Source organism: Carettochelys insculpta, chromosome 7 (genome assembly GCF_033958435.1).
Source record: "Carettochelys insculpta isolate YL-2023 chromosome 7, ASM3395843v1, whole genome shotgun sequence".
NCBI lineage: Eukaryota > Metazoa > Chordata > Testudines > Carettochelyidae > Carettochelys > Carettochelys insculpta.
The window spans coordinates 34,371,529-34,394,158 of record NC_134143.1 but is presented as its reverse complement, the minus strand read 5'-3'; the positions used below and the strand labels follow the sequence as shown (position 1 = coordinate 34,394,158).

At 44.7% G+C, this 22,630-nt stretch overlaps 1 protein-coding gene across 4 annotated transcripts in view; it reads left to right on the top strand.

Moving 5' to 3' along the window:
* P4HA1 (prolyl 4-hydroxylase subunit alpha 1) overlaps nucleotides 1–19,614 on the top strand; it is a 61,245-nt gene extending 41,631 nt beyond the window's left edge. For 2 of the 4 annotated variants that reach the window (XM_075000298.1, XM_075000300.1), the window contains exons 11-15: nucleotides 1,332–1,385; nucleotides 3,365–3,430; nucleotides 14,225–14,293; nucleotides 15,902–15,998; nucleotides 16,322–19,614. In XM_075000298.1, coding sequence (XP_074856399.1) covers nucleotides 1,332–1,385; nucleotides 3,365–3,430; nucleotides 14,225–14,293; nucleotides 15,902–15,998; nucleotides 16,322–16,392 — 357 coding nt within the window. In that variant the 3' untranslated portion in view covers nucleotides 16,393–19,614. Of the gene's footprint in view, nucleotides 1–1,212; nucleotides 1,267–1,331; nucleotides 1,386–3,364; nucleotides 3,431–14,224; nucleotides 14,294–15,901; nucleotides 15,999–16,321 lie in introns of all 4 variants that reach the window. The other 2 variants (XM_075000297.1, XM_075000299.1) reach the window with 1 other exon arrangement.
* The last annotated feature ends 3,016 nt before the right edge of the window (nucleotides 19,615–22,630 follow it).

The following is a 22,630-nucleotide window of genomic DNA, read 5'->3' as shown; positions in this document are numbered from 1 at the left end:
ATGCAGGGGACTGGACTGCAAGACCTTCCAGTCCTAGGAGTCCATGATTAAGAGGTAGATGGTGTGACTACTAATGATGCACTATATGAGCCATATTAAACAAAGCTGACATGAGGCTAAAATGCCCAGACATCTAGCTTTAGAGTTTGTAGGGTAAAGCGGCAGGTGGCAGTCAGCTTAACACAAAGAACCAAAATCTGAGTTTAGCTTTGACTCTCTGATAGAATATCCTGTCAAAAGTTGGAAGTGGATTTGTAGTGTGACAACAGGATGTTAAGAACATTTTTGTAAGTATTTAAATTTTATAATAGTCCTTTTTAAGTTGTAGATAAAATAGTATTTAGTATAAGACAAGCATTACAGATGGGAAGCATTACTTAACATGACAGACAAGCAAGGGATGGATCTGTTCAAAGAAATTTAAGAATGATGGGATCAAAAAAGTGAGTATCTTTGGTACTCTGCAATTGGAAGGAGTGATGGTACCAGCTGTATTGGTCAGTAAAGCAACAGCAGTGGAGTGAAATATTAGAGCTCTCACGTCAAAACAGACTGCTTCAGGAATCGTAAAATCCTAACTCTCCAAGTCTTGGAATCAGTGCCGCTGCGTAATTCAACACTGCGAGAAGAATTGTCTTGTTTCCCCCACATCCTCATCCCACAAGATGGTGAGCACACACCTCTCACCTGAGCCTGACAATTGAATATCCTCAGCATCTTTGAAAAGTCATACTTTACCTGACCAGCTTCAGGATTTTGGAGGGATTGCACAAGTCAAACATTATGCACAAACCAAATGTACATGGTGCAAGAAGAGTACATGAAAGTTAATTCATGATAACAGAAAATGAAGATATTGGTTGGCACCTTCTCACACATGACCACTGTGACAGTGTAAGCTCATGAGGGTTTTCTTGTGGCTCTTCTAACCCACCTTCTGTTCTAGGGCTTGCTATCCACAAAACTGCAGATAGATGTAGAAGTCCTGAGAATAAAGCTCCAAGCTAAATTCCTGGTTGTAGTCAATTGATTTTTTTTAATCAGACTAATCAAGAGTAGGTTTTAACCCTTTTTCACAGTATGCCCTATAGAGGAGGAACTTATTTTCTAGTAAAGCCGTCATGTGCAAAAAAAGCAACATGTTCAGGTTGGAGAGACATACTCATTCTTTCCTCCAGGTAATACACTGCTTTGCTTCTCCTTTCACTATAGGTAGCCAACTATGGCGTAGGAGGCCAGTACGAGCCTCATTTTGATTTTGGAAGGGTAAGTTCCTCTACTTCTGCCTTCACATCTTTCTACTTCACAGGCACTGTGTTTCTCTTTTTCAGGTGGCAAATTATGGAGTGGGAGGACAGTATGAACCCCACTTTGACTTTGCACGGGCAAGTAAAGAGGTGGAAGGGTGAAAGTGACCTACTGAAGCCTGAGCCCCACAGTCTATATACGCTTTGTGTTAAAATTTTGTTGCCGATCAATTCTTCTAATCCATTTTAATGGATAAAGCCCTCTGAACCACCAACTGAATAGGCATTATAAAGCAGCAGGATCATCTTTCAAAATGTGAAAGTGCTTTTATTGAAGGAGGTGACTGATTGTCAGGCTAAAGGTATAAACTTCACTTTAGAACTGGGAGGTGGAAAAGTATGACTGGGGTAGGGAACTGTAATAGTGAAGACCTTTGCCTTTTTTGTCAAGAAAAACAAGACCAAGGGATGTCTGCAGTGACTCAGTTATTCAAGTCATGGTCATGGAAAAATACGTCATGGGCTGTGAAATCAGGTCCTTCGTGCTTTTTTTTTTTTTTTTTTTAAATACAGGTGTCATGGGAGACCACCGTTTCTTAATTTGGGAGTCCTAACCCAAAAGAGGAGTTGTAGGGGAGAGACCTTGTGAGATTTTTAGGGCAGTTGAGGTGGTATTACCCAGAGTGTGGTGCCCATCTTAGATGTCAACACCCCACCACAAGAGCACAGAAGTAAAGGTGGCAATACCATACTATGGCATCCTTATGTTCTCTGCTGCTGGTGATAGTCCAGGTATTAGAGTGAGGCTCCCAGGCAGTATCTGCTGCTCTCCTACCACCCAGCTCTGAAGGCAGTGGTGTTATGGGCAGCTGTACTGTGACCCTTTAACCCACAGATAACTTTGTGGCCTCATTTTTTGTGATGGGGGCAGGGGGAGGCTCAGAATCCCTATAAATGTGTCTGAAATTTCATATTTAAATAGCTGAGCATGAAAATTACTATTTTAAAAATTCTATGATCGTGAAATTGGCGCATGAATTTGGTAGAGCTCTAATAGGTTGAGCTGAATGTGTCCAGAGTCTTTATCTCTTTTTCTAGAGACTCCTTGCAGATCCAGATTGTGGTGAAGTGTGCTTTGTCCAAACATTGAGACATTGCCACAGCCTGTGCTATAACTTTTTTTACATGGAGTGAAGATTTCATTTCACAGAGCCAAGAGCTTAGCACCTTTTCACTAGCACTAAATTTCACTTAAGTTAATCCTCTGCTTTCTTTCTAGTTTATAAATTGAATAACTGCCCAAAGAAAAAACTGAAGTCTGTGTATGCTCTAATCTCAAACTCCTGTTTACTTGCTTATTTAATAAAAGATTAGAATTTCTTCACCTCTCCCTACCACAATGAATGTCACATGACTAGAAATAATGCCATTTCAGGTGGTGGTTTAATGGGCATTTTTGTGTGATTAACACTGTGTCCAGTGAACCAAATTGAACAAATAGGAAAAAATCCTGTCTTCAGTAATTGAAAATCATTAACAGCTTGGTTTTCAAATGCATGAATTAGTTGCTTAAAGTAAGGGCTTCTAAAAAGAATGAACTTTTAGTTCACAAAGACAGACAACTTTACTGGTAGGGAAAGAGGCTATTGGAACCTCCCACAGATGGCTGTGTAACAGTACTTAGTCTCAACCAGTAGGAAGCAGCTTGCTGGCCCACAGTGTGGTAGTTCCCCAAGAAAGCCCTGTCCTCAGCCTGCTCCTCACTGAAGTGAGGCAGTGAAGAGCAGATTTTCCTTGTTCAATCATAACTTACAAGCATGTGAGCTTATGCAAATATTTAAGCCTAGATTTGTGTTTGTCGTAATGTGTGAATCCCTACTTAGATGGGCACTTTCAACTTGTCGTGGTGCAATCTTTTAATTTTCGCCTTTCAGTAACTCCTGAAATTAACAGAAATGAACCAGTGAATAAATTTTCCTCAACTTCTCTGGCCTAAGGAATCTTTTTCTTGCATGAGTTTGTTTGCTGGCACTGCAGCTGTTGATTAACTGATATATACATTGCATGATCAAAATAATGAACATTTTATCAAATTAGGGTTTTGCATGCTTTCACAGAAAGATGAGCCAGATGCTTTTAAAGAACTGGGAACAGGCAACAGAATTGCTACTTGGTTGTTCTATGTAAGTATGACAATTTCTGCTATGGCATAAGAAACTGTTCTTTCAAAAGTTTCTTTTTCTGCATATTTAGTTATGCCTTTGAATCAGATGTTAATGAAATCATTCAAGTAATCTGCAAATAAAGACTGCCAATAACTGCTCAGGATAAATAAGGATACCTTCATAAACTAGACCAACCATTTATTTTAAAAAATAAGTTAACTTATGGCCTCAAAGTTCACGTGCTTTTGACATTTTTGAAAAATCCAAGGTAGTCAGCATTTGTGTTGCTTCCTGAGGATACCCAGAGTTGTTAGACACCTCACTACCCCCTGCCCATCATATTGTGAAGTCTAGTCTCTGAATATGAGGTGTCAGCTCTGCAACTTCTGACCCCAAGTAACAGAAGCACTTTATCTAGACTTCACTGGTACAACTGTTGTTTCATGTTAGGTATATAAGCAAATGCCAACTCTCAAGCCTTTCAAATAGCTCCCTGTTCCGCTGGGCACAATTAGTACTTAAAGATTTGATGTGTCCAAATAAACAGTACAACCCAGCTTACCCAGAACATGATGTTCTTAACACACATCACTTCATTTCACTATAAATATATTAAGCAGAGAGCAGAGATGGAAGCAAGAGGCTTACATAAGTAAAAAAAAAAAAAAAGCGTTCTACAACGTAGATTTAGATACTTGGGTCTTAGAGATTAATGCTCACTGAAAGTCTTTGCTGTGTATTACAGCCAGTCTTGGTTGTAATCCTGTTTACATGAGGCAACCTGTCAAATTTTGATTCCTAGATGAAGGACCTAGTGGTGTGTAGTTTTGTGGGTTCTCCCCTACCCCCAAGGTACACATCATTCTTCCTCGAGTGTCCCTGTGGGTGCTCCACGATAGGTGGCGGGCTCACCCCAGCGCTGCAGGTCGGATCTTTCCAGCAGTTTCTGCCGGACCGCACATGCGGCGGCGCGCACCGCTGCCTTGCGCGCTCCCAGCCATGTGCGCGATCTGGTCCCTGCCAGTTCCTCTTTAACCGCAATCGTCTGCAGACGGAATCCGCTCAGGCTATGGCCAGAGTTAGTGTATTTAATGTTTTTAAAGTGTTTAGAGTTTCTTTTTCAGTCTTTTAGCTTAAGTTAGCTTGTTGTTTTCAACAAAAAAAAAAAAAAAAAGTAAAAAGCAAAGTTTTACAGCCTTAGTAGCAAGCAGAGCAGCGGAGGCATAAGGCCATTAGGCCTCCTGCTGCGGCAGGCTGAGTCCGAGAGGGGAACAGGCACAGAGAAGGTGCTAAGTGCCCTATTAACAACTCAAGACTCACCACAATGTCCTCTTCAGGATTCAAAAAGTGAGAGTCATGTCGCAAAACAATGCCGGCCTCCGATGGGCACAGTCAGTGCATTAGGTGCCTCGGGGAATCTCATGTCACCCAGAAATGCTCCTTCTGCGCAAAGCTCACAGCCAGAGCAAGGAAGGACAGAGATGCAGCTGAAAATGCTGCTCTTTGACAAGGCCCTCCAGCCAGACGTGCAGGAGCAGCCTCAGCAAGAGGGACCCGCAGGGGCCCATAAAAGGAAAGCTGCTTCCCTAACCCCATCAGCGCAAAAACGGAGGAAGCTTTCACCAACCCGATCCTTGCCAGCAGCCACAGCGAGCGGGACGGGTGGAGCGCATAGCCCCCAGCCGCAGTCACAGCTGAGTAGCGGTGGCGCGGAGACATGCGTGGCAGAGGCTGAGCCTCTGATAATCAAACAGCTGCCCCGCACCACAGGCGGGGTGGCGGCCAGGCAAGCGCCGGAACCAGCGGCACCGCAGCTAGCGGCACCGACCCCCAGGGAACCGGCGGTGCAGAGCTCGCAGGCACGTGGCCTGCAGGCACCAGGGGGAGACCACCCGTGTGGCACCACAGCGGAGCGTGCTGAGCGCGGCGCAGACAGCAGGGCCGAGATCCCCGACGCGGAAAGGGGCGGAGCCAGCCCCACAGGGGAGGGGAAAGGCAGCACAGAAAACCCGGCACCGCAGCCCTTCTCCAGACAGGGCTGCAGGGCTACTCGCTCTAAGCCCTCCACTTATGCTGCGGACTCCAATGAGGCGGCAGGGGTCACCTCCAGTATACCCTGAGCCCCCATCACCATGGCTCGGACCACCATCGCCCTTCCTGGGCTTTGAACCCCTGGAGTACTGCCACAAATCAGTTTCTCCATTATCTCAATCACCCAGACGATCTCGCTCCCCCAGACGCAGGGGGTATGTGCCTCGAGAGTGGTCCAGGTCTCCATCTCAGCAACAGTGCCCATGTTGCCATGGTTGCCCCTATCACGCGGGGCATAGACACCATAGGCATACTCCCAGGGACAGATCCCCCCAGATGGTTCAGTATCCCTGAGGGCAATCGCGGACAGGGATGGAAACGCAGATATCTCAAGGGGAGTTGATTCTGGAACCCTGAGATATTCCCTCGCAAGCATCTAGCAAGAGGATGTATCACCATCAGCGGGAACCAGAGGGGTCCAGAGAGGCTTACGCTAGCGGTTCCTCGCTATCTTCCCCTGACGAGGCCACGGCCCCAGGGGACGCCATCCTCCAGAGGATCTCAAACAGTTCCAAGAGCTGTTTAAAAGGGTGGCCTTCACGCAAGGCATCCAAACAGCAGAGGTGCAGGATAAACACCATAAGCTCCTTAAAAACCTGAGACCTCCGGCCTCTTCCAAAATAGCTATTCCGCTTGATGAAGCAATCATGGAGTCCGCCACCACAATATGGCAGACCCCTGCGTCCACTCTGCCTATAAACAAGAGAGCGGATAAGAAGTACTTCGTCCCGGCGAAGGGCATGGAGTTCCTGTTCAGCCACCCGCAACCGAATTCTCTGGTGGTGGAATCGTCTCAACAGAGGTCAAACTTCTCAGTACAAGACGGGGAAACGGACAAAGACGCCAAGAAACTAGAGTTGTTTGGCAGAAAGGTCTACTGCTCCTCTACCCTACTGTTGAGAGTGGCAAATTATGCAGCACATCTAGCGAACCATAATTTCGACAACTACTCCAGGCTGACTTCCCTCATGGACTCGCTTCCAGAGGACAAGAAGCCAGTGCTCAAGGCCATCGTGCAGGAAGGCTACGCAGCGTCGAGGACAAGAGTTCAGATCGCCCTAGACGTAGCGGATACGGCAGCACGCTCAACAGCTACGGCAGCGGTCATGCGCAGGGAGTCCTGGCTCCAGACATCGGGTATCCCGAGGGATCTGCAGGCGAAGATCGTTGATCTCCCCGTTGACACTCAAAAGCTGTTTGCTGAATCAAATGACTCGGTCCTTCATTCCAGTAAAGACTCAAGAGCTACTCTCAGGACCTTTTGGGGATTTCCACCCCTCCATACAGAAAAAAAGTATTACCCCCCCCACCCCCAAACAAAGACGATACCAGTATCAACCACAGCGTCCCCAGTACCGCAAGGGCGACATCAACAGCACCAACAGTACAGAACTGCCAGGTGACGTTCCCAACAGAGCCGTGTGTCCTCGGGGCAGGGCCAAAGGCCACAATTTTGACACACAGATCGAGGGCTGCACTATCCTTACGATCATGCAATGTCATCCGAAGCTACTATTCCACCATCGCCTCCGACCATTCTACGACCAGTGGCAAAAGATCACCACAGACAAATGAGTACTGGAGATCATAGCTACGGGTTACGCGATTCCCTTCCAGTTGCTCCCACCACCACGACCTCCACCCAGACCCCATCTAAAAGACGCCTCCCACGAAGCGAGACTCAAGCAGGAGGTAGACCATCTTATGCTTATAGGGGCAGTGGAAAGAGTGCTGGAGCAACTCCGAGGGACAGAGTTCTACTCAAGATACTTCCTCACAGAGAAAAAGACAGGAGGCTGGAGGCCCATCCTAGATCTTCGAGGCCTCAACCAGTACTTGCACAAGCAATGCTTTCGGATGATCACAGTCACCCCTGTACTTATGGCACTGGACAATGGAGATTGGTTCGCAGCCCTCGACTTACAAGATGCATATTTCCACATAACTGTTCACCTGGCTCACGGGCGTTTTCTCTGGTTTATGGTAGGCAAAGAACATTTTCAATACAAGGTTCTGCCGTTCGGCCTCTCCTCGGCCCCCAGAGTCTTCACCAAGACCTTGGCAGTGGTGTCAGCCTACCTGCACAGACAGGGGCTGTTTATATTCCCATATCTGGATGACTGCCTACTGAAAGGGGCCTCGAAGGAGGAGGTACTTCGCATGATACGTGTCACAGCAGATACGTTCTCTTCGCTGGGCCTGGTCATCAATCTGGCAAAATCAAAGATAGACCCCACACAGGACAGAGTTCATAGGGGCATGTATAAATTCCATCACAGCAAGGGTTTATCTACCAGATGCCTGCTTTCGCGCCATTGGTTCCCTCATGCAAGTCATCACCTTCAGCCCTACGGTGCCGGTTCCGACGTGCTTACAGCTGTTGGGCCACATGGTGGCAGCAGCAACGTTTGTGGTACAGAACGCCCGATTGCATATGCGCAGCATGCAGCACTGGCTGGCAAGCGTCTACAAACCGGCAGCACACACCGTGCACAGGGTGGTGTCGCCCATGACAGAGGTCCGCAGATCCCTGCAATGGTGGGTGAACCCCAAGAACATGCTAACAGGGTGCCCTTTCACCAACCACAAATATCTGTTTTTCTCACTACCGATGCCTCCCCCATAGGGTGGGGAGCACACATGGGCGAAAAGGTGATGCAAGGACTGGTCCTCCACGGAACAGTCACTGCACATAAATATACTGGAGCTCAGAGCAGTGTTCAACGCCTGTAAACACTTTCGAGACCATATACAAGGCAAAGTAGTCGGCATCAGTACAGACAATACCTCCACCATGTTTTATATAAATCGGCAAGGAGGAGCTCGGTCCCGTGCCTTATGTGCGGAAGCAGTCCGATTGTGGAACTGGTGCATCGCCAACAATATAACCTTGAAAGCCTCGTATTTACCAGGTGCTCACAATGTGAAGGCAGACCAGCTGAGCAGGCACTTCGCACTCACACACGAGTGGCAGATCTGTTTGGATCTGCTACGACTGATTCTTCACGCATGGGGATTTCCCCAGATAGACCTGTTCGCCACTCAACACAACAAGAAGTGCCTACAATACTGCTCCAGGGCAGGACTGGGACGGGGGTCCCTGGGGGACGCATTTGCGATCTTGTGGAGGAGCCCCCTGCTCTACACATTTCCTCCCACAGTGTTATCCACAAAGTCTTGCAGAAAGCCAGGAGAGAGAGAGAGCCCGAATGATCCTAGTAGTCCCAACGTGGGATCGACAGCAATGGTTCCCCTTACTCCTGCGCATGTCGGACCGTCCACCGATGCCCCTCCCGGTGGCACCGGATCTGCTCACACAAGCCCAGGGGTCCATAGTGCATCCACACCCCCAAGGCCTGCGACTGCAAGCATGGTTAATCCATGGCTCAGCTCCCTAGAGAGCACGTGTACGGAGGGAGTGCAACAAGTCCTAGAAAGTAGCAGGAGGACTTGATTCACTGCATGGTGTTCTACCAAGCAATTAGCCCACCTTGCTGCGCCAATACTAGAGTATTTCCTGGACCTCAAGAGAGGCAGACTCTCCCTATCCTCATTGAAGGTCCACCTTGCCGCTATATTGGCTTTCAGACATGAAGAGGAAGGGCACACAGTGTTTGCCCATCCCATGGTTACCAGGTTCCTCAAAGGGCTGGTAAACCTATACCCCCACCTTGGAAACCGCTTCCACCTTCGTGGAGCTTGGACCTGGTGCTTAATGCGCTAACGGGACCACCGTTTGAACCCTTAGCCACGGTTTCCCTCCGTCTCCTTACGATAAAGACGACCTTCCTTCTTGCTATCACGTCAGCTTGCAGGGTGAGCGAGCTTGCGGCAGTTATGGCAACGCCACCCTGCACAGTATTTTCGAAGGAGGCGGTAACCTTACGGCTGCATCCAGCCTTTGTTCCCAAAGTTTCCTCAGAGTTTCATATTAACGAACCTATAGTTTTACCCTCGTTTTATCCAAAGCCTCATAACTCCAACAAAGAGGCGCGCCTACACCTCTTGGACGTGAGGAGGGTGCTGGCTTTCTATATAGACAGGACTAAGTCCTTCCGGAAAATGGATAGACTCCTAGCCTCTCGCTCCCAAATCAAAAGGAGAAGGTCTCTTTTCGCAGAGAACCTCGAAGCACATCGTATCCTGCATAAAAATGTGCTACGAACTTAGACTCCTTTACTGGCCCTGCCTAGGGCTCACTCCACTAGGGCGGTGGCGGCATCAACAGCCTTTTTCAAGGGCATTGCGCTAAAAGACATTTGCAGAGCGGCGACCTGGTCATCCTATGACACCTTCACGAAGCATTATGCCCTTCACAGGGTATTCCGAGAGGATACCCGTCTCTCGACAGCAGCCCTCTCGGGGACAAGCTGCACATAAACTGGTTACCCACCTCCTATCTTGGGTTACTGCTGGGTAGTCGCCTATCGTGGAGCACCCACGGGGACACTCGAGGAAGAAAGAGAAGTTACTCACCGTAGTAATGATGGTTCTTCGAGATGTGTCCCCGTGGGTGCTCCACCACCCGCCCATCCTCCCCGCTTCGGATCTCTGTTTAGTATTTTTCAGGAGCATCCAGAGTGGTTGGTCAAGGAACTGGTGGGGACCGGATTGCGCACGTGGCCAGGAGCGCGCAAGGGAGCGGCGCGCACCGGCGCATGCGCGGTCCGGCAGAAACTGCTGGAAAGATCTGACCTGCGGCGCCAGGGCGAGCCCGACACCTATTGTGGAGCACCCACGGGGACACATCTCGAAGAACCATCGTTACTATGGTGAGTAACTTCTCTTTCTTAGTCTTCATTCATATAGACAATACACCTATAGAACCTACTATTTTTTCTTGAAGTGTGTGGCACCTGGCTCAGTCTGTCAATAGGCCTCCAATCTGAGGCAGACAATATGCATGACCAGGTAGGGAAATAATACCAGCCTGAAAGGAACCTGTGCAAGGCACACAATCTCCTGTTGTCAGGAGTTTAAAAACCCAAATTCTTACACCTAACTTTGAAACAATTTTCAGTATGGATACATTGCTGCTTAAATAGTACCTACACATGTGCTTTGCAATGATTGTGACCACTAGCAGGCTATTGGCTCTCAGTAGAGACATTGACACATGTTTATGAATTATGCATCTGTTTGATCCAGGGGACCCCTATAAATTCCAATTGCCTTCTACCAGTTGGCAAGAAGTAGTCGCAACAGGCACACATCCTCCCTGCAACTGAGATTGGAAATTTCTAGGAAGCATAGTGTCCATTGGTCCCTGCCTGCAATGTAACTTGCCTAGTGTTCTATTAGCTTCAGTGTTTATGGTCTAGTTAGCATAGCTTAACTTCTTTCTGACTCTGGGAGAGCATCTCCCTGTGGAACAGGACTGGTTGGAGTTTAAAAATGGTGGTCTGCCCCCACATCGTCAGTGATGAACACTGGTTTTGCCTTTGTATTGATGCGCATGGTGCAGCCAAGTGTAGCATTTGTCCCACCATAAGATCCCAGTCAGATCTTGGACATGGTTCTCGCTGCTCCAACACACGTGCAGTGGTCTTAGACTTTGAGCAACAAACCTCTGAACACACACACTAGAGCAGAGGCTAACATTCTTCTGCCGAACCCAAGAAACAACTGCTTTAGGCCCCTTAAGAGTAAGGGGAATTCTTATTAAAAGATCGCTTTAAGATCTGCCATCCAAATGGAAAGTATTGCTTCCCAGCTAGGTCCAAGTTAGGTGAGTTCTTGCCCACAGGCCCCAATGACTTTGATCCACCACAATCCCCTATCAAAGGAAAGGTGTGAAAGGTCAGTCAGGTCTGACTCCAGCAGATTAGGACAAATGATGAGCCTCTTTCAGGGCAGACTGGGAAACCATTTTGGATTCCTCTTCAGCCATACTAATGCATCCAGAAAGGAGTGAGGAACCACTATCCTCTAAAGTTCATCAGTCCCAACCTCCAGAATTCCAGCATGGACTGAAACTTTTTTACCATACCCTACCCACAGTCTGCAGGCCAGACACAACTACCACCTTTCCTGTCATGCCTGGTCCTCATAAAACACATAAGAGCAGCCATCCATACTTGATCAGACCAAAGGTCCGTGTAGTCCAGCATCTTGCCTTCTGACAGTGGTCAATGCTAGATGCCCCAGAGGGAGTGAACAGAATAGGTAATTATTGAGCGATTATTCTGTCATCTGTTTCCAACCTCTGACAAGCTAGGGCCTTTATCCCTACTCATCCTGGCTAATAAATCATGATAGCCCTGTCTTCCATGAATTCATTTTTGAACCTTGATAAGTTTCTGGTCTTCATGAAGTCTTCTGGCGAGGATTTCCACAGGTTGACAGTGTGCTGTTTTTAAAGAAACTTCCTTTTGTTTTTTAAACGGCTACTTAATTTGATTAATTTGGTTGTCCCTAGTTCTTATGGGAACAAAAAATAACTTTTTTCCTTATTTGCTTTGTCCATTTCTTTCATGATTTCAGCTCTTAGCACATCTCCCCCTCCCCCCGGCCCACCACCTGCTTGATCTCCTCTTTTTTTCTTAACTGAAAAGTCAATCTTTTTTAATCTCTCTTAAATGGCACCCATTCCAAAACCCCTAATCAATATTGTTGCCCTTTTCTGCACCTTTTCCAGTGCTGATATATCTCTTGAGATGAGCTGACCACGCCTGTCTAATATTAAATGTGTGGGTGTACAGTGGATTTATACAGAGGCAATAAGATTTGTTTCATTCTTATGCCCTTTTTTAATTGGATGCTTTTTAGAGAGCTATCTACAATGACTCCAAGATCTCTTGAGAGGTGATGGCTAATTTAGTCCCCATTATTTTGTGTATATATAGCTGGGTTTATATTTTCCAATGTGCATTACTTTGAATTTATCCATGCTAAAAATCGTGTCATTTTGTTGCCTGATCGCCTAGTTTTGTGATCTTTTTGAAGCTCGTCACAGTCTGCTTTGTTCTTAACTACCTTGCGCAGTTTGATACTGGCAATTTTTGCCACCTCACTTCTTCCTCCAGATTATTTACAAATAAGTTGAGTAGGATTGGTCCCCGTACCGATTCTTGAGGGACCTAGCTAACTACCTCTCTCTCTTGCTACCCTTAACTTGTTAAGTTACAGGAATCGGTGTATGATAGGACCTTCCCTCCCATCCCATGACAACTTACTTTAAGAGTCTTTGGTGAGGGACCATGTCAACGGCTTTCTGGAAATTAAGTCCACTATATCCACTGGATTCCCCCTTGTCCAAGTGCTTGTTTACCTTCTCAGAGAACTCTTGAGATTACTCAGGCCCTTTTACAGAAAACATGTTGACTTCCTCAATAAATTACTTTCATCTATTTGTCTGACCATTCTATCCTTTTACTATTTCAACTAATTTGCCAGGCACTGACTTACTGCTCTGTAATTGCTAGGACCACCTGTAGAATCCTTTTTAAATATTGGTGTCACATTAGCTGTCTTCCAGTCATTTAGGTACAGGGAATGATCTGAAAAGTAGGTCAACACAAGCAGGATTAGAAACCCGGTTGTGCCCCTCAGCCATTTTACCACTGCACACCTACAAACCACCATCCAGTTCCAAATTAGACAAAGATGTGGACGTGCTGCTTCGTCCACATCAGCTGTCACTGCTTTCTCCACTAGATCACCAAGGGGTTTCTTTTAATGGGGAACTCGATGTAGTTCTATTGATGCCACTCCTTGCCAACACCAGCATTTGGTGGTTGCCTTGCCCATAGCTTTAATTCCCCTGAGGAGAGAAGACTTCATTCTCGTGACAGATTGGCTTTCATATAGCTGTAAGAACAGAAACAATTAAGAAATAACCAAGGTTATCTGTTTCAGTAGAGCGATTTGCAAGGAAAAGCATTGTCTACTTGGACAACTGCCTCAGCTGGTGCCAGTTCCTCCTCCAGATGGGTAAAAGCTCATTCCACTACACCACAAGCAATCTAACAGCATCTCTTAGCTATCGCTACACATTTGTAGAGCAGCTAACTGGAGCACCATCTATATCTTCACAAAACACTTTGCCTTCATCTAAGCTGCCTCTACAGATGCAGCTATTGAACAGTTTTACAGACACTTTTATACCAACTGCATCTTCCACCTCTCCCCTCTGTAAGACTTACCAGTTATCAACATGAGGAATACACAGAGGGACCCATACCTGAAGCAGAAATGGGGAGCTACTTACGTGTAACTGCAGGCAGTTTGTAGTCTACCACCTGCCCTCCTTCCTTTCTACATCCTCTCTTGATTCATAGGAGAAGAAATGGAAAAATGCTGTGTTCGTACTGTCCCTTATGTCCTCAGTTTGGAACAGGAAGAGATAAGCACACCAGTGCAGGACATGACTTGCTAAGAAATTGCCAGTCAAGGTGAATGGAACATGTGCATATCCATGTGGGAAATACAGATAAGAACCACATGTCAAAGACCTAACTACGGATAAGTGAACAATTTATTTTTTAAGCTGCTTGGGTATTGTTACCCAATGTGGAGGAGCCTTACAAATTCTGGAACAATAGCTTCTGTTCTAATATTTGAGCCCTATTTAATGCTCCTGGGCTGTAACAAATTAGATGGCTTTTCTCCCTTTTTTACAGCTACTCCATGTATAGTCAAAAGGAAACTCTTCCTTAACATCAGTAAAATACTGAGCTTTTTGGAAAGCACTGGGTTAAAGCTCCTCTCTCTCCTTTACAGATGAGTGATGTATCAGCAGGGGGCGCTACTGTGTTTCCTGAAGTAGGAGCTAGTGTTTGGCCTAAAAAGGTAAGATGAAGTGTTTTTAATGTAGCTTTAGATGCTCCTCTCCCACTTTCTCTCCATTAACATCCAGCAAAGAGGAACTATGTATTTGGCTGTTTAAATGGAAAATGAGAACTTGAAAATGATTGATTAAAGAATCTCTAGGGGCATCAAGCCTGCAAATGCTTTAGTGGTTCTACCTATGCAAGTAAAATTACATGTACTTGAAGGATCAAATCTATCTGTGCTTGTACAAAAGCAACAAGGGGTCCTGTGGCACCTTCTGCTCCTGCATTTCATAATCTATAAGCTTTCACCTGCATCTGACCAAGTGGGTCTTTGCCCATGAAAGCTTATGCTCCTACATTTCTGTTAGTCTATAAGGTGCCACAGGACCCCTTGTTGCTTTAGCAGATCCAGACTAACATGGCTACCCCTCTGTATTTGTGCTTGTACAGTGTTTCAGTTTGTGCTGTTCTGTATAATTGACTTAACACATGTTAAAACTTAGACTACTGTAGCCAGTAGGTTCAGACATAAAACCTAGCTTGTGATTGGGCCAATCTCTGTTTAGAGGGGAAACAGACTGATCAAGTAGTACACAAAATACGTATTAAAAATTGTGGGGTCTTCCAAAGATCCTTTTTGGGTTCTCTTGTCATCTTTAGGGCTGGATTCCACAGGTAGATCCAGCTGGCAATCTGAATACTGATACCTCAGGGCCATGCCCTCCAATGTTCCCTCATTTTATTTTCCCATTCGAGTGGAATAAATCTTATGTGCACCCCCCATAGGGACATGATACTGGCTGTGGGCACTCTGCTACTGGATGGCTATCCGAATGTTCATTGTCCTGGGAACACTGAGTCACTCCCATGCCTGGGATGGAATGAAGCCTGAATAATTTGGGGGGACGGGGGTGTGGGATAGCAGAAGAGCAGCTGGGAGGCATAGGGTTGTTTAGTGAATCTGAGCTGGTTGTGTTTGTTTTTTGAGGGGTAAACCTTGAGGGTGGGAGACAAGTATAGCCTTTTGTCCTGCATTCTGGTTATAGTTCTCACAATAACTATTCGTTCCTATCAAATTTTCTTTTGTTTAAAACACAACCCCACATAGAACTAGGAGATTAATTAGCCAAAAAAAAAAAAAATTTGTTCAGGTTTCCCACTGGCAACTTGTGTCTTTTCAGAACATCAAGCTCAGCAAAACTCAGGTTTCAGACAATAACTACTAGAGGCCCACATAACCACCTCCACTCCTGTGGAGCTGACCATAGCCACTGGGAGTCATTGAGTTTTTAATCAGATTGGAAAAGACGCAAAAAACTTTGTCTGAATTTCCAGTTTTCTGTGCCTGCAGCAGAAAGTTGCTGTCATCAAAGGCTGGTGTAGCACCACTGCAAACTGGTTCCAGGTGCTTAGCCAGTTACAGCATTTCAGTGCTAATTTTCTTTACAATTGGGCAGCAAACCTATTTTAACGTATTTATTCAGTTTAAATGAATGTTAAGTTTAGACTTTAGCAGATTGTCAAGTTTAATTTTTTTAAATGTCAGATTTTTTAAATTGTTGATGAATACAGGTAGAAGTAAGCTTTGTATTGCAGAGTGAAATGTTTGTATTAAAATTTCCAGGGAACAGCTGTATTCTGGTACAATCTTTTCCCAAGTGGAGAAGGCGATTACAGCACAAGGCATGCAGCCTGTCCAGTACTAGTTGGAAACAAGTGGGGTAGGTAGCTATAATCTGCCAAAGGTCTGTTTGGTTGTGTTTGTTTTTTTTTTTTTTAATATTTTGTTTCATTGCTTGTGGATAGGATATGGAAAAGTCAGCACTGTCACTCTTTTTTTTTTTTTTTTTAAAAAAGAGCTAATATATTAACTTTATACAAAGGCTTTCCCAATTGAGACTTGCATTAACTTTGTCTATTGCTTTGACATTTATATTGGGGGTGGGGGTGGAAGTGGTAAGGGGAGGAGCTTTTCTTGAGCATGTACTGCTGGTATGTTTAATTTAAATACAGGTTGGTGACCAATACTATTTTTGTCTCATAGTGTCCAATAAATGGATCCATGAACGTGGTCAGGAATTCCGAAGACCGTGCACTTTATCAGAGTTGGAATGAATCCCTGTCCTATACTTATTTGTGCAAAATGTCTCCTCCATGTAACTTTTATCCAATTTTTACAATTGACTAACACTCCAGTACAGATTGTCTCCAACCACAACCATTATTTCATCTGAAGAAACACTTAGTGTTTGTTCTGATATCCCTTTTAAAGATTAATATAGAGACTACATTGAGGTTTTTTGTTTTTTAGAAGCTTTTCAGGCCAAGAGGACAAAAGACAGATCAGAGTCAGGAGTGACTTGTGATTTATAGTTCTCTAAGTCTGTAGAGACTCTGATCAGCATAGAAAGCCAGTGTATGACTTGTTAGTCTTCATAAACTTGAGGTACCCACTGACAGAACATGAACAATCTGATTCAAGCAAAGACTTGTTTGAACTCACTGCATTAAATCAGTCTTTGTGCCTCCAGGTCCCAAACTCTCCATGGCACGCTTGACCACTACAATTGAACTGTGAGCCTGGTTCGTTTGTCTGGGTGACAGCTTAGCTTACCTAGCCTGTATTTCCACTACTGCTACTAAAGTCCAAGCGTGACTGACTTGTACACTCTTTCATGCCTCTGCAGTGAATTTGACTTGTAACCCAGAGAATGTGAGTGCAAGCCAGCAGTCATATAAATGCAAGTATTATGGCTGTGCTGTTTGACACTTGTGTACAGCCGAACAGCCTGGCAGAATTTTACCTGCTTTCCAGGTCTGCTTTTATTTTAAAGACTTAGTTTGTCCATTTAAAAAAAAAAAAAGCTGCTTTCTTTTAGTAATAAACCTTTACATCCATTTCTTGGACAAAGGGAGGGGATCCATGCCATTTTTGATCAAAGAATTGTGCCTTAGACTGGAATTTAAAATGGATTATGAGGTAATGCACAAGTCTCAGACTTATTTGTGAAAAGCCAAATTTTTCCAATGCTGAAGTCTTTTTTTGCAACAATGGCAATCTATTTATAATCTTCATTCTTTCTAAATACTTTATTTTGTGTATGTTGTGGACATTAAATGCGTGCCAGAATGGTGACTCGTCTTAACCAACTCTGGACTGCATTCACACAGAATGTAAAAACAGTGAGCCACACCAGAGCCTAGCCAAGTTACCGTTAGTCTAGTAAATTTTTAGTATTGATAATGCAAGTTTAATGTCTGGCCAAACCCTGAATCCTAAGGCAAACCCCATTACAGGTCAGTTGGCATGTGTACCTGAGCAAAAGCCAGAAGAGACTCAACTATAAACCTGTTACAAATACTTTGGGAAGGGGGATACAGTTTAAAAAAGGGTACTCCAGATGATTTCAGAGAATTCCTATCTTCACACAGATTTCTGTACAATTATTGATTTTTAACATAAGGAATAAATCTAGAGTTTTGACCTTTAAGTCTTCATCTCCCTTTCTCTCCCTCAGTACCCTATTTCCTTCCTCTTGTAAATTTTGATGTAAATCCCATTATTTAAGGGGGATTGTCACTCCTTTTTTTTTTTTTTCCTTGCTCCTTATTCCTTCCATACTTTTTTGGTAACCGGGGCTATAGTTTAGTCCTGCAGTTTTCAGGAAATAGTGGGCATGGAAAAGTTAACTTTTCCTGCTTGTTCAAATGAAACTGAATTCTGTCTCAGAGGAGTAACCATGTTAATTTGTAGCTTCATGAATAATAAGCATTCCTGACTGAACTGACTTTATCAACTCTGGCCCTCCTCTTGATTGTAACTCCCTCCTTGTGGTGAGCCTGTACAATGAGGACTGCCTCTAGAATCTCCCCTACATCTGATGAAGCGAGTCTTTGCCCACAAAAGCTAGCCTATCAGGTGCCACAGGATTGCTATCCCTCTGATATGAAGCAGTCCTGTCACACCTTATACTAATAAATTTGGTTGTTCCTTGAGACTTCATGTCAAGCTCATAGTACAACACTTATGACAAGCAGTTGTCAGGCACAAAAGCCAAACACCTCCATTTAAAATACCCTTCTCTTAGAAAGCTATGTAATAATTTATCTATTTAGATACACCTCTGTAATGGTGTGGCAGCTAGTTGTTGTTTTTGTTAAGCAGTAAAGCTCTCCTAAATGTAAAATGTATTTTACAAAGAGATCCCAAGCAGTGGTCAGCTTAAGATATTGCTATATCCATTGCTCAAACTGGAAGGAAGCCAGACTGTGCTGCAACCCACCCTTACTTTCAGTTAGCAGTTGTGAGAAAATGAGGGTATAGCTCACCAACTTATCTGTGCAACTCCAAAAACGGTCAGTGTCATTCCTCCCTTGGAAGACTGCTACAGATTTGAGGTGGGGAGCAATGTCGTGTGGCTAACTAGATGTCAGTTTGTAAATTCAGGAAAGTCTTTCTACTCACACAAGTTTGTTTAATGTTCATAGACTTAAGCAATTTTTTGTAAAAGTAATATTGTTTGAGGAGCAATAAGTGTTTCAACTGCCTGATGCTTAATATATCATACTTGTCCAGTTCATTCTCATCCATTTTCAAAAAGTGAAATTTAGTTTTTCTATAAGTGAAAATATTTTTTGGATAAAGTTTATTAAAACTAAATCCTTCCATGCCAAGTTAGCAAGAAAAGAAACGTGCTTTGTCAATGAAGACCCATATTTGATCTCTCCCTCTTGAAGCTTATCTATTTAATAGTATATAAATGCCATAATGGATAAGGCAGCAAGTTGCACTAACTTTCTAAAAAGGGTTTTTGGATCAAGAGTTTGGCTCCTGTGTGAATAGTTTCATTTTACATATGAATGACCGCTATCTGGCTCACAGTGACTGACATTGGAGAAATCGCCTTACTATTAAATTTTGTCAAGTTTTTTTAATGTAAAGAACAGGCTTAAAATAAAAGTCACACTTGCAGTGGACATCCTCCACATCAAAACTTGTGATCTATTGCTATTCATTTGTCAGATTTATGGCTTTTCCGATGGTTCCTAGAAATACAATAGCTCTATTACCTAATTTAATTTTAGAATATATGAAGTGGGTTTGGAGGTGCTGTATCATATGAGCCTGAATGAGACATAAGAGGCCAAGGAAGAATGGAAACTAGCCCATGAACTGCAGTATGCAGGAGATCTTACAGGCTTATTTTCTTCCGAATACACGGTCCTTCCATTAAAGTAAAAACTTGTAAAAATTGGTTGCAAAGATGCTTGTGCTCAGAATTTCAAAATGAGATTTGAAATAGCACAGGCTGCTCCACCATGCCCAGACCACCTGCTCTGTCCCTTCCACCCCCCAGGCTTCTGGGGCAACAGATGTGTTCTCTCTCTCCTCCCCCCTGCACCCGACTCTTGGCTAGGAGAGTGAAGAAGGACCACAGGGTGACAAGGGAGATCCAAGCACACATGGTGACTGCCACTGTGACAGCCCCTAGGCACCCTATCCTAGATGTATTTTAACCAAGTCTAAAAAAGGTGTTTAGTGGGCTATCATATAATAGCTTACTGCTCCCTACCCTGCTTCCTCTAGGTGGCAAAAAGTGTTATCAGTCTCCTTAGATTAACATTGATAGGGAACAGATGCAGACAAAGTGGGTACAGGGCTGACAGTTATGCTGCACAGCTCTGTCAGACTACTACTGTGTAGCTTGTTGTGGAAAGGTGTTCTATTGAGGAGGTGGGGATAAGTCAGGCCACCCCAAACTCTCATAAGAACTAGAGCTTTACCAGAGATGTGGAAGGAGTATTGGTGCTCCTTCCACCGATGCACCAAATTGCCTTAGCCCACTTGTAGCATGATTTAAAAATGAGAACTCCACCACTGTCCCCTTGCTCATTCACCATGTCCTCCTGCTGTTGCTGGACTTCAAGGTATCCACACACTGTTTTGGGGATGGGGGAGTCACTCCCTAGAATTCCATGCAGCCACTCATAGAAGTGTCAAGTGTGTGATGACCCAGAACTTTTTTTTATGGTAGGCCTAAACAGCTGCTGTATTTGCATGTGGCACTGCTGGGCATCTCTGGTGTATCCTTTTTGATTCCTTGCCCTGTGAGATACTGATGTAGATGTCTGCATTTCTTTTGCTGCTTTGTAACTTTCCCAGCACAGGTTCACCTCCACACATAAGCAGTGAGGTCCTAGATCCTCTGCATGCTGGAGCTCATCTGAGACCCTTGCAATTGATGTCCAGATGGTCTGTTAGCTTGCCAAACTGGCCAAACAGGAAGTGATTCTAAAATTTTCCCAGGCTGTTTCCTGCAGAGCTGAAAGTGGTGACCAAAGTGGTCAGTGGGCAACTGTGGGATGTCTCCAGCAGGTCAAGAGTATCAATTTTCACAATGCGCTGTCTGTACTATGCAAGGTCAAATTAGGCATTACTCTTTGGCCATGTCTACACTGGCAAGTTCTTTTGTCATTTTTCATAAGAGGCTCTTTCAAGATATCCAGTGGGGTGTCCGTACAAGCATTCATTTGAAATTAAAAATGCAGTGCTCCTTTTGAAAGCCCTTTTCCACTCCCGTTTCAGGAGGAGCACCTTTTGAAAGAAAACATGTAGGTGCCCTGGGCCTTTTTTCTGCAAAAGAGCAGTCCTTGGTGCTTTCTCTTTTCCTCTCAAAAGAGCAGGGACTGTGTAGATGGTTTGTTTGTTTTTTTCTCCAAAAGAGCAGATCACTCTTGTGTGTGTGGATGCACTTCTTCACAAGCTCTTTCAGAAGAGATCTGCCAGAACTTCTTTTGAAAGATCTCTGTAGCATAGACATAACTTTTAAGACTCCTGCTTTTCATAAAGGCTGACCTTAAGAGCCTTTAGTCAGAGAGGACCTGGTAGTTTGGATTAATTCCTTAGAAATTTGACCCAAATTTGGGTGACTTGCCTAGTGTAAGCCAAACTTGTACTAACTTCAATTCTCACTTTTTGTTTGAAAGAGGTTTTTAAACCCAAAGTGATAATTAGCTAAAAGTTATGGATTAAACACTTTAATTTTGTGTATACTTTGTAATGAATATTAATAATGGCTTGGGGGTGTTATTTACTTGAGCCCTTCTCACCTTATTGGTCTTGAAATTCTTACAGGTTCATCATATAAAATTCCTCTGATACAAATATGGAGCAATTGCTAGATTGCAAGTCTGTTAAATTAATGCCAGTTATGATCACAACAAAGCATTTCAAAGGTGAATCTAAAAATGGATGAAATAGTAGCTTACAGCTGAGTGCTATGTGGTGATTATATATACAAAGACAATAAAAACAGGACTACAGAAATCTACACAGATAAACATCTAATTTAAAAACTGCTGAACTCTGCAAAAATGAAATGTTTCATAATGTATAATCACAGGAGCTACTCCAGTCATGCAGCTGAAAACTCAGCTGTGACAGAAAAATTGACAATGCTCCAAGGTTTCCAGTGATTTAAATCAATTTGTGCAGGTGTGTGCATGTGTAGAGGTTTTGTTATACTGCAGAGTGGTCATAAATGGAAGTGGTGAAGGCAGTGTGTGAATAGGGTGCTAATTCCCCTGCCCAACCCTGCAGGTCCACAGGCATGGGGCAAACAGGCTGGAATAGCTCCTGGCCAGTGCTTAGCTGAGAGGCAGAGAAGCTTGCCCATGCCAGGCCTACCTGAGCACTTGGCACATTCAGGGCTTGAGCTTTGCCTGGAGGCTAGCCCAGCACCGTAGGCTAGAATGTCTTGAGCTTACCCTGCATGCCAGCCCAGCCAAAGGCAGTGTGGGGAGAAAGAAGCCTGTTAACCAGGCTGTAGGTGTGCTGAACGAGCTGAGTAGGGGCTGGTTCTCCACTCAGCCCCAGGAGCAGGATGCTGGAACAGCGCAGCTGTTGCGGGAGGGGGATAGGTACAGCAGGGAGAGAACAATGAGAGAAGCATGTAACTAGTTTCCACCTGCCTGCACTCACCAGCCACCACAGTAAGCATCCGGTGCTTGTTGCAGCCTGCTGGTCAACAGGGCTAGCATGGATGGACCAGCACGTGAATGGCTGTGCCTGCATGCTGTAGATTTGCCTGACCACCAATTTGCATGCTCACTCCCCTTACCAATCACCAGAAACGCCTTCCCTCTCCCCACCTGCTTGTGGGTGGGCAGCTGGGGAGCAAGGAGCTGACCAGCAGTAGGACCCACTAGTCTGGGTGGGAGGGGAGAGATTGAAAACATGGTACAATTTGCCTATATTTGTTCTAGAAGTTTGGGGTGCCAGCAGAAGGGTTTAAATTCAGGACTGTCCCTTTAAAAATGGGGCATCTGCTTACCCTAAGCACAGACAAGCTAA